This window comes from Ascaphus truei, chromosome 2 (assembly GCF_040206685.1).
Source record: "Ascaphus truei isolate aAscTru1 chromosome 2, aAscTru1.hap1, whole genome shotgun sequence".
NCBI classification, from domain to species: Eukaryota; Metazoa; Chordata; class Amphibia; order Anura; family Ascaphidae; genus Ascaphus; species Ascaphus truei.
In genome coordinates, this window is record NC_134484.1 from 456959730 (window position 1) to 456974577 (window position 14848).

At 44.2% G+C, this 14848-nt stretch overlaps 1 protein-coding gene across 6 annotated transcripts in view; it reads left to right on the top strand.

The window, feature by feature from the left end:
* Positions 1 to 14848, top strand: part of NKTR (natural killer cell triggering receptor) — a 39041-nt gene that overhangs the window by 14862 nt on the left and 9331 nt on the right. For 5 of the 6 annotated variants that reach the window (XM_075587990.1, XM_075587994.1, XM_075587992.1 and 2 more), the window contains 7 exons: positions 1715 to 1802; positions 3926 to 3955; positions 4586 to 4731; positions 8528 to 8771; positions 11892 to 12044; positions 13396 to 13486; positions 14164 to 14309. In XM_075587990.1, coding sequence (XP_075444105.1) covers positions 1715 to 1802; positions 3926 to 3955; positions 4586 to 4731; positions 8528 to 8771; positions 11892 to 12044; positions 13396 to 13486; positions 14164 to 14309 — 898 coding nt within the window. The remainder of the gene's footprint in view (positions 1 to 1714; positions 1803 to 3925; positions 3956 to 4585; positions 4732 to 8527; positions 8772 to 11891; positions 12045 to 13395; positions 13487 to 14163; positions 14310 to 14848) is intronic. The other variant, XM_075587993.1, reaches the window with a different exon arrangement.

The following is a 14848-nucleotide window of genomic DNA, read 5'->3' on the forward strand; positions in this document are numbered from 1 at the left end:
CCAACTTCACAATAGGTGCCGTGTCCCGGCTTCAGCACACATGGCTGCATCAGTCCCTTTAGCACTGGTGGTTCAGTCAAAAACTGTGCTGAAGCTGGGATAGCGTGAAAACCTGACCTGTTAGGGGGGAGCGGGCTTGAGGACTGGAATTGAGCACACCTGTTCTACACTACTGTGGCCAAATGGCAACTTTTCTTTTCCACTGAAGGTTTTCTTGTGTTTTTTTCCTGTTTTTAAACAGTGTTCTCAAATAGGTAAGTGTAACCAGTCTGGGTCATTAGACTTCTTTCCATCCTAGTTTCAGCATATAGTTTAATTCCTACAAATCTCTCATATCACATATTGTCCCTTAAAAGTTATCTGAAGATGGCTTTGCTTTGCAGCTGTTAGTCTGCACAATGCAGGCCCTTCTGCTGCAGAGAACTGGTTTCTTAGCTCTGAAATCTTGAACCGATTTTGCCTCCAACACCAAGAGTTGCTGTCGCAGCCGGCAATAAGTTGGGTAAAGGGCTCCACAGCTTAGAGGCGATTTGCTGCGACAATCGTGAACCGTCGAAATCTGTCGTCCGCTCTTCACCATCAAGTTCTCTCAATGTACAGGTGGCAAGTGTGGAGTTAGGTCTTCTTTCATAATGGGTTGATTGAAGCATCACGTAACTCAGTCCATGCAAACACATCTCACTCAACGTGGGTCTCTGGTAAATGCTTTATAATAGTGTTTATATATAGGTTGAAAATAGTTAGATGATATATTCAGTCTTGATGAAGTTTGCTACGGCAGCAAGCATGCAGGTTAGAGATGGGGTGGCCGACTCCTCAAAGGCAAAGGTGGTCCTCAAGGGCCACAATGGGTGAGGTTTTAAGGATATTCCTGCTTCAGCACAGGTGGCTCAATAAGTGGTTCGTTGACAGAGCCTCCTGTGCTGCAGCAGGGATATCCTTAAAATCTGGTCTGTTGGTGGTCCTTGAGGACTGGAGTTAGCCAATCTTGGGCAAGATGAGGTGGTTGGCTGCTACTGTTAAAGTGATATCTTGAGAGAGAGATTCTATATAGATAGATGTACATATATATTAGTTTATTTTTCCATGGGATTTTGGAGGATTGGCATTTTTACCTACAAATAATGTTCCATTTGTGTCATACACAGAGAGCATGGTGGTGTAGAGTGAATCTCAAAATGTATAGCAATACAAGTGCTCTTCTTCGTTGACAAAGTTAATCTTTTTCTACCTCCACCTATAATCGGAGCTTTAGAGAGCGAGAAAGTATTTGGAAGTCTGCAGTTGTAATCATTGGAGAAGTCGGGTGTTTTAGGGGTAGTTTTACGCTGAAGCTTTGTAAGGGCTCAAAGTATATAGGACGTATGCGCTAGATGCCTTAGAAAGTATGTAAGGGGATTGCTGAGCATGGTCTTTTTAGTTTTGCTATAGATTGACAGGGCGCTGACATTATGACTTGGCTGTTCTTGGTAGAATGATTCCTTGGGGGGGTCATCAATGCATTGTTCTGCAGATGAATCCTATATTTATCCATACACTTCCTGCCACTCTACTGCAGACCTCTCTGTCTGTGCTTCCATAAATATTTAGCAACTGGGTTGTATGTGTATTATTTACCATTGATTACCGTTTTCCCCCTTGGTTTCTCTTTGGACCGACTAAACCGTTCGTTCTTTTTTTGTTTTTTGTTTTTATTTTATTTTTCCCCTCACAGATGAAAACTTTGTCCTCAAACATGACCATGCGTTCCTTCTGTCTATGGCAAACCGTGGGAAGCATACCAATGGCTCCCAGTTCTTCATGTAAGTTCTGTTTTTTTGTTTATTTTTTTTAAATTCATCTAATTGATCATTCAGACCTTAAGTGATTTAACTCTGGCTAGTTACTGTATATAGTACACCCGAGATTACCATTCTCACTAATGAGTTTACATTGTTCCCTGGAAGAACGTCTTGGTTGTAACTATTGGTTATTGCTGACTATTTTGTCTGGTAAATTAGATAAGCCTAATATTAGAGCGAGGGAGATGCAGGCTATACTAAGTGTATGTAACAATTTGATTCATACTTGTAAAAGCTTTGACCATAAGGTGTGTGTGTGTGTGTGTGTGTGTGTGTGTGTGTGTGTGTGTGTGTGTGTGTGTGTGTGTGTGTGTGTGTGTGTGTGTGTGTGTGTGTGTGTGTGTGTGTGTGTGTGTGTGTGTGTGTGTGTGTGTGTCAGGGTTGCAGACCTGTCTAAGACATGCAAATGAATATACAGGAATATTTACAGTTGCTTTATGTATGTATATTAATTCATTTCTGCTGTAAAGAATTGGAAGCTTACCGTCTAGCACGGGGATACAGAACTGTTGTAAAATTGCCACTGTTCATGTTGTTATGGTCTTAAAGCTGCAGTTCCACTAACACAACGTCGAGTAGATTCTGTATCGTTGCCTTTATACACTTTACTCAGCAGTATCCTTACTCCTAAACTTACCACTGGCAGGTGCACATTGCAGCTTTTGGATCAACCTGGCTATCCTTGTCAGTCCCAGCTTTAATTGAGTCATTCAGATATTTAAGGGCATTCATCTGCCTCCAATTACCTGACCACCCCAGACTATCCCAAATGGTGACCTCTAACGTTCAGAGCGCTGGGGATTCTCTGTTGGTTTATGCAATGAGACCAGCCTGGTTGGAGGATAGAAATCAGGGGGTATATGTGGGTATATGTCTATTTGAATTGATCTGGCAAAAACAATGTACATATAATACAGTAAGTCCATCAGACATAAGCACATAAAAGGAATCCCGCCCCCCCCCAGAGAGCTTGCAATCTAATGGATTGTTGGGAGACTTGAAGTCCTTAGGGGAAGGCTGATATCTGTAAGTGCCTCTGGCAATGTATTAAACTTTCATGCGGTCTCTGTGTATTTTTCACTTAATTGGGTTTATTCTAGGCTTGTAACGCTTTGGGAAAGTGAGAATGTAAAGTGCAGTTTAGTACTTTCAGTGTAATAGGGAGAGACTCCGTGAGTAAAGACACTGACTGGCACTGAGTGTGAAGCAGGGGAGCCTGGTTCAATTCCCGGTGTCGGCTCCTTGTGACCTTGGGCAAGTCACTTTATCTCCCTGTGCCTCAGGCACCAAAAGCATAGATTGTAAGCTCCACAGGGCAGGGACCTGTGGCTGCAAAATGTCTCTGTAAAGCGCTACGTAAAACTAGCAGCGTTATACAGGAACATGCTATTATTACTATTATATCCTGAACATAAACTATTTATGCAACCCCATCTTATTGGGATATTTAATTTGTACATGTACAGAGAGGCAAGTATTAAGTAGTTAGCGGTATGTTAATACCGATCGCCTTGACTGTCCGATCCATCACCATGCTACCGGCAAGACTAAATCCAGAGACCTGACCCCTGCCCACCAACCAAGCAATGTATCTAACCCATATAACCTGACCATAATGTTCCCACCACAGACATTAACAATTACTCTATGCCCATCACATGAAATGTTCCATATCTAACCCCACCATTGTTTTACCAACTAAAGGGCAGTATATAAATGTTATAAATAAATACTGGCGCGTATTTTCAAAACCACAGCTCCCATTAATACCAAGTGACCTGGGATAGATTCAGGTCTGGGAGATTGTAGTCTGGGCCGTGCTGCCCGTGCTGCCCGTGTACCCCCCCTGCCCCTGCCCCACAGACGTTGAGACCGGTCAATTGGATCATCCTCCTTACACGGTCACTGTTTAAAGCCAGTCACTATAATCCTCACATGACTTAATCAGATTCCTCATTAGTGCATCTTGTTTCGTTATTAATTGGTGTATTGTATTGACCTTACAAGATGTGTATCATGATCTAATTTTTTGTATATATATTTTTTTCCCATACATATTCGTTTACTGCTGGTTTATTATACAGAACGACAAAGCCCGCTCCACATCTTGATGGGTAAGGCCTGTGTGTTGCTTGTTTTCTCTCTGGTTGTTTTCAAACCTATTTGAAGACGTTTCTGTTTTAAAGAGATTAAAGGAGCAGTCCTTGTCCATGCCAACTTCTCCAGAGCATGCTGCATTTAGCACTTTGCATAACTGATGTATACATGGCAATACATTGTATGCATGTGTACAGTGTATATCTGAGCAGTGCTGGATAGAGTATCTGTACAGTGAATAGACTCATTTATATCTTTGCATATGAAAAATCTCAATCGAACCGCAAAAATGGAGCAAATAGTATTGTGTTAAGTAGCATTGAGCGTATGGTCTAGAACATTTGGTCGCCGCCATTCACCACGATTCACCCCACTGCCACCCACTTCGCCACTACGGTAACGTGCCTTACCCTAACCACTAACACCCCTTAAATTAACCCCCTACACTAACCACCATAGATGCGGTGGGGATTCCATTGGCGAATCGGCTACGGCGGCGGGGTGTGTCGCGGCGAAGCGGTAGCGGCCACTTGGTCTTGGCGAAACAGCCGTGAACGAATATCCCATTCCCTTGAGCATATGGGGTTAGCTACATTTTTAAAGTGAACAGGTATTTGACTCTGGGTTTTTTTTTTGTCTCCCCCCAGCGTTCATGTGGTCTTTGGGCTCGTTATTTCCGGGTTTGAGGTGATCGAGCAGATAGAGAATCTGAAGACGGATGCTGCCAGCAGGCCCTATGCAGATGTGAGGGTTATTGACTGTGGGCTGCTGGTAGCTAAGCCAGCAAAGGATGGTAAGTTGCATGAATTTAATGCAAGTGTAGTCCTGACTTCTCCAAACATTTTACGGGTCCTACAAGACACAGATGGGGCAGATCACACGGGGCGGTGCATTTTGTAAGTGCTTTAGCTGCACTAGTTAATTGCTGACCTCTCTGGTAGTGAAGGGGTTAGCCCCAAGCAGCAAAACAATCCACCCAAGCACCATGCAATGATGAAACTTCTAGACGTTTTGCAGATAAATAGGCTATTATTTTGTCTTGATCAGTGTGGCACGGTGGCATCAATGCTTGAGACCTTTTACTACAGAATAAGGCTTGCATTGTTCCATACCTTTATTTATATAGCACCCTCCATGTACTCAGCGCTTTATAAAAGAGACAATACAGTACAGGGAATTCTAGTACAGTAAGTGCAACAAAGTCAGACAATAGTAAAGAAAGTCCCTGTCCCGGGGAGCTTACAATCTAAGTGAATTGTTGGAAGACTTAGACAGCGGGTGAAGGAATTTATTTATAACAACATTTATATAGTGCCCCCTTATCCAGAGGACTGTACATTATTTGGTAAAAAAAAAAGTGTGGTTACATGTAGATTAGATTATCGAGTAATTAAAATGTCTTTGTGGTGCGCAGGGAGGGTGGACATTACGGTCGGGTTATGTGCCTTGAGAGCTTGCTTCATTGTTGGGCATGGGTTGGGGTCAGGTCTCTGGATTTAGTCTGGTCGGTGGTATAGGGAGGTGGGTGACTTTGGAGTGTTTGGGAGAGAATTTAGGAAGAGGTGAGGGTAGGGGAGATCATGGGCCTTGGGAGGTGATGGGATAGTAGGGAGGTGATGGGATAGTAGGATAACTGGGGATCATGGAATGTGATGGAGAAGAGTTTTGAGTCTGCTTCTGAAGATCAGGATGGGTAATTTGGATGTGGTGGGGTAGCTTGTTCCAGTGTAGGGGGGGGCAAGTAAGGCAAATGATCGGAATCGAGAGGAGGCATGGGGCTGGGGGGGAGTGAGGGTTGTGGTAGTCGGGGATCGAAGTGGACGGGAAGGGGTGTAGTGAGGTGAATGCTTAAAGGTAAGGGGGAGCAAGACCATGGAGAGTTGTAGACCACGGTGAAGAATTTGAAAAGGAAACGTTGGATGGGTTGCCAGTGGAGTTGGGAGAGGAGATTGGTGGTGTGGGCAGAGCAGGGGAGAGTGTGAAGTGTACGGGCTGCTGCGTTTTGAATTTGTTGGAGGAGCAGAGGGGGAGACTGAGGAGCAGGGCATTACAGTAGTCGAGACAGGTGAAGATGAGGGAGTGGATGAGAAGTTTGGCCGAGAAGAGAGACGTGACTAGATTAATTTTTCTTATGTTATATAAGTGGTAGTGATGGAGATGTGTGGGCGAGGAGATGGGGAGGGTCGAAGGTAACTCCAAGGTTGCGAGCGGAGGGGACATGGTGGTGATTGGGGAGGCTGTAAGGGAGGGGCAAGTAGGAAGGTAGAGGACTTCAGCCGTAGCTGGGTTCATTTGTAGGAAGTATGGGAACACCCATGTGGAAATGGCAGAAAGGCAGGCAGAGATATGGGTGGAAAGTTCGGGTGAGAATAGTGGGAAAGGGAAGTAGATTTGATGACATCTGCAAAAAAAATGGATGTTTAAATCCATGGGAGCAGATGAGGGCAGTGTAGAGGGAAAGGAGGAGAGGACCAAGGATGGAGCCTTGGGGCACGCCCACTTGGAGGCTGGTGGGCGGAGAGGGTGAATTGTTGAAGGTGACGGAGCGGGAGTAGTGGGAGAGAGAGGATGAGGGCGGTGTCAGTGATGCCATCGTTGTCGAGGGTGGAGATGAGTGAGGTGATCGGTGTCAAAGGCTGGAGAGAGTTCACGTGTAAATCCTGGCTGAGAGGGAAGTGTAGCACGGTTACCCAGCCGTTGATTAAGATTAAAACTTCAAGTTGTGTTTAGATTGTCAGAACATTAAAGAAGGCAAATTCTCACAAGTGCAGAATAGCTGAAGTGCTGAACCCAGTCTTTTCTTGTTCGCCTCCAATTCAACTCTAATATATCTCTACAGACACTTAACATGTAGCGCAGCCAAATACATTCATTGTGTTTACCAACTCCTTCAGTCAGAAAGGGGTTAAATCAGTGGCGGGATTGAAATTTTTTTAATAACCGTTTCTTACCTGGGCGGCGTCTACCAGCATCTTTTTCCTGCATATCTTCTCCAAATGGCTGCGCGGCGTCACATGGCGCCGTGACGGCGTAGCGTCTCATTGCCATTGCAACGGCCGTCACGTGCCGTTCCCGTTGGCATGGCAACGCGGAACCATTTGACGCTGCGCGGCCATACTGAGAAGATTCGCCTGGAAAAGACGCCACCCAGGTAAGAGAATTAAGCACCGGTTCGGCGAACGTGTGAAATTTTAGTAACAGGTTCGCGTGGACCGGCTGGATCCCACCACTGTGTTAAATGGATCCAGCTGGCTTAGGTCTGTTGTCCTTGCAAAGACTTTAAACATTCACGTCATTGGACCTAGTCCAGAATATTGATAAGTGTCTGCAGTGCAAACTTTGTATGTTGTTCGCTAAACCAGTGGCGCTCAACTCCAGTCCTCAAGACCCCCCCAACAGGTCAGGTTTTCAGGATATCCCTGCTTCAGCACAGGTGGCCCAATCACTGGCTCAGTCAAAGAGAACTGTGCAAAACTGTGACAGACTTGGCAAATAAGTGGAGAAAATATGGAGACCATTTTGCCTTTTATGAATTTGTACGGTGTTATTAACTTTTACGAATGCTCAGTTTCTACGTTTTAAAACTGCAGTTTATTTTTGTTGGCTATGTTAAAAAAATTTTTACAAAATCTACCTCCACTAACATAAGCTAAAATCACTTCAAAACATTTATTCCTCCTCCCATATCGCTTAATAATTTCCTTTTTGCACCTAATGATGCATTTTTAAGACTTCCACTTTCATTTTAAATACTACAAAAACTGTACATTGGGGGAGCATTTATTCTGACTACCAGCTAAAGATTCTTCTAAACCTTTGATTGGCGTCAAATGACGCCGCGTTGCGATGGCAATTGACACCACATGACCCGCGCCGTCATTTGACATTGCGTTGCCATAGCGAGGCGTCACACCAGCCATCTGAATCACGGTAAGTAGCGTTGCAGAGGCCTAACGGGATCCCCCGGCATTTAAATTAAATGCCGAAGAGCGCGAGGCCTCTGTAACCGCCGCACCCCCCCTGAAAAATCCCGTGCCCCACAGTTTGTGCACCCCTGCTCTAGACCACTTTAGCATATTGAGTTTAATGTATCGCACCTAAGTGAATCTCTTGCCTCCACCCCCACTCCCCCCAGCACCAGTTTGGGCCTTAAAAACGATCTTGAGCAGCACAGTAAATGTCAGGGTATATGCAATTTGTACTGCGTTTCTCAGCGGGCTCTCAGGGATCATACAGTGGCTTTCGGGATTGCGTTTTCAAATTGTAAAACCCTATTTGGGATACTCAGGTGGCCATGCACTAAAGAGCTGAAGCTGTTGGCTCACAGTATTGCTCATTGACTGGCCAATGTTTCACATGCTTAATTATTTATTTGTATTCATGTACAATGAAGAATAACACAATTATGTAAAATCACAATGGTGTGACTGTGCCGATAGCAAAAGGTTTATATTGGATGACAAACTTTGAGGATTTCATCTGTGTGGCTGTAATTAATCAAGAAGAGAGGGTTAATGATTCTTTTGTAACATAGTGGTCTTTGCCCTTTTGTTGAATAAACATTCAATTTTGTTTCCCATCTGTCTAAGTTTCAGAGAAAATTAAGAGAGTTGCGTCTCACTCAGAAGTGGCAGGTTCCAGTTCCAAATCCTCTTCCCCCTCTTCTTCTTCATCATCTTCAGAATCCTCCTCGGAGAGTGAGATTGAAATTGAGAGAAACCGGAGGAAGAAGCGCAAGCGAGGCACCACCAAACCCAAGCCATCGAAGAGGAGGAAGAAGGAGCAAAGCAGGAGACATGAGACCACAGAGAAAAGGCCTCCGAGTGAACCGAGGTGTGTAGTAAATGTCACAATGACTTGTTTAGCAGAGAAGATTGAGATGTTCCATGGGGCTCTGAGTAGTCTGTGTCTTTACTGCATCACTGTTTCCTGTACCCGCGTTTCACATCCAGTTCTCTTCCTCACTATTCTCAGTCATCAGCTGATTAAGTGGATCGCGTACCCTGCGAAACGCGTAGGGTGAATTATAGCAGAAGTTAGAGAGCTAGTGGGAAGTGAGCTGCTGAAGTAGAGGATTCCTTTGTTCCTTTTTAAAAAAAAAATATTTTAATCCATTTGTCTAACTACGTGCTTAGGGGCGTTTCCGGTGCCTTGTTTTGTCTAAACAAGTATAATAAATAGACCGCCCTCAATAAATGCAATATTGGAATATGTTGAAGTGAATGGTGGTGCAGCGGGAACAGGGAGGGACACTAAAACCTCCACAGTATCGGTGAAAATGGTGAAGTTCCCAGCACTCTATAAGCCTTCAATGAAATTATCTTGGAATAAGCCAAATACAATTTTAATAGGATCACATGTGTAAACATAAGCACACTGAAAATAGTGATAGTGTAATCTGTCACATCAGTAACAGAAAGCGGATGCAACATGAGGAGAGGGAGGAAACAGGGTAAGGGAAGGGATAGGAGGGGAGAAATAGGGGAATAAGGGCGGCAACGTTTCCAGGGGTGAGCCCCTTATTCAGGCCCGTTCCCAGAGATCCAACCGATCCGTGGTACTTCCCTTAACCCTGGGCTAAAACAACCTCCTTAATGACAGTGAAACATATGTGTTCCCTGCACCGCAGGATCGACACAAGGAGACGCCAGTCAGCGTGTCGGCGACATGGCGAGCTGAGCGAGTGCAGCAGCTGGCAGGACGCCATTTCGGGAGACTCTTGGGAAACCACTTTGCCCAACGTAATGTTGTGTTTTTCATTTAGAAATGTTGCTTCTGGCTCCTACTCATCACCGCAGCGTTTCCTATAACTTGTTCCGGGACTTTCTTGCTATATTGAGTGCGCTGGTATCTCTTGCTGAATGACAAGCAGCACTGTGTCTGCTTTGTACCGGTGACACGCTGACTTACTGTGGACTCCTCGTGTTGATCCTGCGGTGCAGGGAACACGTATGTTTCACGGTCATTAAGAATTGTTGTTTTATCCCAGGGTTTAAGGGAAGTACCACTGATCGTTTGGATGTCTGGGAACGGGCCTGAAGAAGGGGCTCACCCCCTTAGTTCCCTATTTCTCTCCCCTCTCCATTTCCTGGTCTTCCTTTCTCTCCCCCCCTCCTTCCCTTACCCTCTTTCCTCCCTCCTGTTGCATTCCTTGTTTCTGTTACTGATGTGACAGGTATTTATCACTATTTTCAGCGTGCTCATGTTTGATTTGGTTTCTTCCAAAATCATTTCATTGAAGTCTTATTGAGTTTTCTGTTTTGTCTGAAGATTTGAGGAATCCATAGACCCATGGCAGCCAAGATTGGACTTCACATGACACGTTTTATACACGCATTCATTTTATAGACGTGTTCTGGTTAATATTTCTTTACACATAACGATGGCGGAGGAGTCGCCTCCCTTGAGTCCGGTCTCTGGAGATATGCCGGGGCCTAGATACAGAAAAGGAAGCAGCAACTTGCGTTGTCTTTTTAATATTGCGAGAAATGTCATGTGGGATAAGCATTTTGGTCCCACACCCATATCTTTTTCAAGGTACAGAACAGTGAAAAAAACCACCTTAATATACAAGGTATGTGGGGAGGAGGAAGGGGTGAGGAGGGGTTAATGTGTATGATTGAGGGATCGGTGTGTGCTGTGAGAATGGGGGTACATATGGAGTGTGAGTAAAATAATGTGGGTGGGTGTGTGTGTGCTTATGGTCGAGGAGGGACGGATTGAGGTCTAAAGTGTTTCCCTGAGAGTTTCAAAATCCTTCACGGTTGCCCCCAACTCAAAAAAGGGTGTAGCCCACTCGTCTAGTTTGTCGAATGACTGATTACTTTAAAAAAAAAGGAATATGTCCAAAGTATGAGGCACGGGGGTACAAATACAAAAAGTAGCCTGTATGGGGCTAAATAAATATATACAGGCAGGGAGCGCACCGTACAGACATGACTGTCAGTATAACAAGCAAATATGAATACATTGAATATCGTACGTGAAACTGTATCAATTTGGAGAATCCGACACGCTTCACACCTTGGGAGATGAGGATACAAAGATGTCGTCTCTTCGCCCCATCTCCCACTTTTCTGTATCTTGAGTAAGGAACTGAAACGTTCATCCCACGTAATACATATTTCTCTATGTTGAAAAGGTTCACGTGAGCTGCCGCTTCCCCTTTTTCTAAACCATTCCTACAATATATATTTATATATCTTTTCACTAAATTCACTATCGCTTTATTCATTTATGATCCGTTAAGTGCTTGGCCTTTATTTCATAAAAATAATCTACATTGACTTGGAAAGGATTGCTGCTTTATTCATTTTTTTGATGCAATATTATTTGAGAAAGTGTGATTGGAACAGGAGTGGCCTCCAGTCCTCGAGCCATCAACAGGTCAGGTTTTCAGGGTATCACTGCTTCAGCACAGGTGGTGCAGTGTGGAGTTGGCCACTCCTGGATTAGACATGGGGTGCGCGAGATTTTTCTACGGGGCGTAGAGTTTGCAGAGGCCCCACTCTTCCCCACGGCATTTAAACGCCAAGGGATCGCGTGAGGCCTCTGCAACCTCAACTTACCAAGATTCAGACGGCTGTGTTGACGCGTCACCATGGCAACGCCGCGGGGTGACGTCAAAAGACCCAGCGGCGCCATTTGACGCCTGGAACAGAGGTAAGGGGGCGCGAGCACATGGGGGCAGCAGGCAGGGGGGGGGCAGCTACAAAAGTTTGCGCACCCCTGGATTAGACTATTGGTAGCAGCACTGGCTTTAAAAAAGAAAAGCCTGATGCAAGAGACAGACAGACCGTTCTTGAGACATTGAGCAATTAGCTTAATCTACTTTTACTGGCTGCACCATATTGTGTCCTTCAAAATAAGGGCGTTCTGGCGCTTGCAAAGCTACATACCGCGCTGCTTGCCATGTCAATTGCTCTCTATAATGAACTGTGAATGTTCTCTTAGCACTCACACCGTCAAGAACAATCTCATCGAGGAAAAGGACTCGAGTGCAGTGAGAAAAAAGCCTGTTGTGCGCCCTGAAGAAATCCCACCTGTACCTGAAAATAGGTTTCTACTGAGAAGAGATGCACCCGCCCTAAAGCCAGAGCCCGAAACGTAAGCCGCAGAGCCCCTCGTACTTTCCAGCTGGTGGACTGCAATGTAATGTCACATTTCAGAAACTTTCCCATTCCTGCCTGAAAATGCACATGCTGCACTGAATATTTATACTTGGGATCTTTAAACTATTCAAAACCTCCAGCACTGTGTGCAGTGTACTGTTCAGACTGGCTTTATATTGGGACGGGGGGTGGAGTACACATTTTATAATATGTAGAATTTGTGATGCGGACTGGTTGACCTTTCACGCACATTTTTCTTGTCACTTTAACAGCCAGGTCCCACGTTTGACCGATAGTGAATGCACTGCAGCGGTATAATTGTGGTTTAATTGTAGGTGACATAAACCAATTAACGGGGAGCATATAGGGAAAAAAGGCAGTGATACAAACAATATAAGTGCAGACGTATTTTCGTGTGGAAAAAATGCTGCTGCAGGTTCGGCTCTATACACAGCATACTCACAAGATGCTGGATGTAAAGAGCAGGGGTTTTAAATGTAGCTGAAGACTATGAAGGTGTATGGTGGTCAGGAATCCCATCAATTGACTTAGAGGAGATGATCCAGTATATGAGGGAAAAGGGAAACTAACATAGCACAGATCAATCGTATAAAAAAGTTTTATGTAAAAAATATATAGAAAACGCACTTACAATAGTGCCATTAAAGCAGGGCATTTAACACATAAATGTGTAAGCAGGATCAATACAACGCAGTATCTCTCACCACCTTCTCTTCGTTAGATGTCTCTTGTAATCGACCGGGACTCAGCGTGGGCCAATTAACCTCACCAGTTCTTAAATCACTTTGCTCCTAGGTGAATAATAGTGGAATAGCGAGAGCCCCAGAAATCTTGCTGTAAGAAGCGGCCTTGTCCTATCATTCGAGGAGTCCTTATACTGATTTCTTAACCGCTATTGCAAGTAGATTTTCACAGGCAAAGCACCTATGATAGCAGCTGAGACTAATAGAAAGGTGCAGTCACATAGGAAGTCTTCAGTAGAAGTACAACTTTGCAAGGGATCTCTGTCCCAGATCACAGCATTTAAACCTGTGATTTTCCTCATCCTTTCTCTCTCCCCCCCACCTCCCCCGTTGCTTTCTTTCCTTGTAAAGATGAGTTCTTGTTTTGCATAACATTACTTAAATGTACATATTTCTTGCACACTATACATGTATGTTCATGTAAGTAATTGTACACCATGGCACATACGTATAACATACAATTACAAAAAGAAATGCTTGTTTCCAAGTAATATTTTTCTTGCTTTTTTTATTTTATGTAAATCGTTGTTGCACGTTGATCATATACACGTTTATCACAATTGTGCATCTTGACCGTTTCAGGAAACCAGTGTCCGTCCAAGCAGAGCAAAATGACCAGCAGCAACCCTCGCTCTCAAAATCTGGCCGCAAGATTAGGGGCAGAGGCACCATAGTACGTATCATTTGTGTTCTGTCTAATTACTGATTTTAGATCTGTTCTGGTATGTTTTTATGTTGCTTTTCATTGTGTTGCTTTATTAGCGCGTAGGTAGGAGAGATGCAGGGTCCCACGATCTGTTACACACAGCACGTTATGTCAGAACTAACCCTTTCATTGCTGGGGAGACGTGCAGGCCCATCTTACAGTCTAGGTGAGGGGAGCCAATCGCCAGTTCTCAAGGGCTGCCAGGATTTCAGGATATCCCTGCTTCAACACAGGTGTCTCAGTCTCTGAGCGCTGAAGCAGGGATATTCTGTGATCCTGGCCTGTTGGTGGCCCTTGAGGCCTAGAGATGCCCACCCCTGGTCTAGGTGTTTTAGTCAGGGATTCATTTGTAGGCCCGTACAAATCACATCTACTCAGAAGTACAAGTTTTTGTTTTGAAAAAGTCTGTTTCCAGAAGTGGTGAAATTATCAGTGGAATGAAGCCGAGAATGACCATCAATGCAGAGCCATTTATTCTGGTTATATAGTATATATTCTGGTTTCTAAATGACATTTGAATATGTCCATATAGCCCTATTTAATATACTGTAAAGGTTAGTGCTTTCCAAGCAAGGTGAAGATGACTTGTGCAGCACATTGTATAAGGACTGTAGTGTTTCACATTCTACTTAATCTGCTTTCAGCGGTATCACACACCACCTCGATCCAGGTCTCAGTCAGAATCGGTAGATGATGAAAGCAGCGAGACTCCCCCTTATTGGAAGGAGGAAATGCAGAGATTGAGAGCGTACAAGCCTCCCACAGGAGAGAAATGGAGCAAAGGAGACAAGTAAGAGCAATGTCTGAAACTAGGATTGCAGAAGGGATTTATGCAGACACTTAAGCTTTATAATGCACCAACCTATTCTACAGTACAATAGACTGTAACACAAAACAATACAATACAACATGAGCACACTGGCACAGTAGGTGTGGAGGAGTATTCTGCAATGAGCCTAGTCTAAAAGGAAGGGAGAGTGGAAACATACGGTGCAGTAGGACATTGAAGTGTTTCCAGAAGATACTTTCTATGATGGTGACAACTGGGATGCTCTTACTATAGTATAATCAAAACTTTGCACCGCCTCCAAGGCAAACTTCAAAACACGGTTTATGTTATTTTGTTTAAGAAGAAATATTTTTACTTCGACATACAGTACCACTTCTATAAGTTCACCTTGGTACTACATGGGACTGCTACTTCATGTAATCATTTGTAAACTACGTATGTTTGGAGTTGATAGAAACCATTACAAGTGGGAATTGGAGTTCAGCAAATATAATATCCAGCTGATGTCCCATAGTCTCAAAAAAAAAAACCCCCCGCTG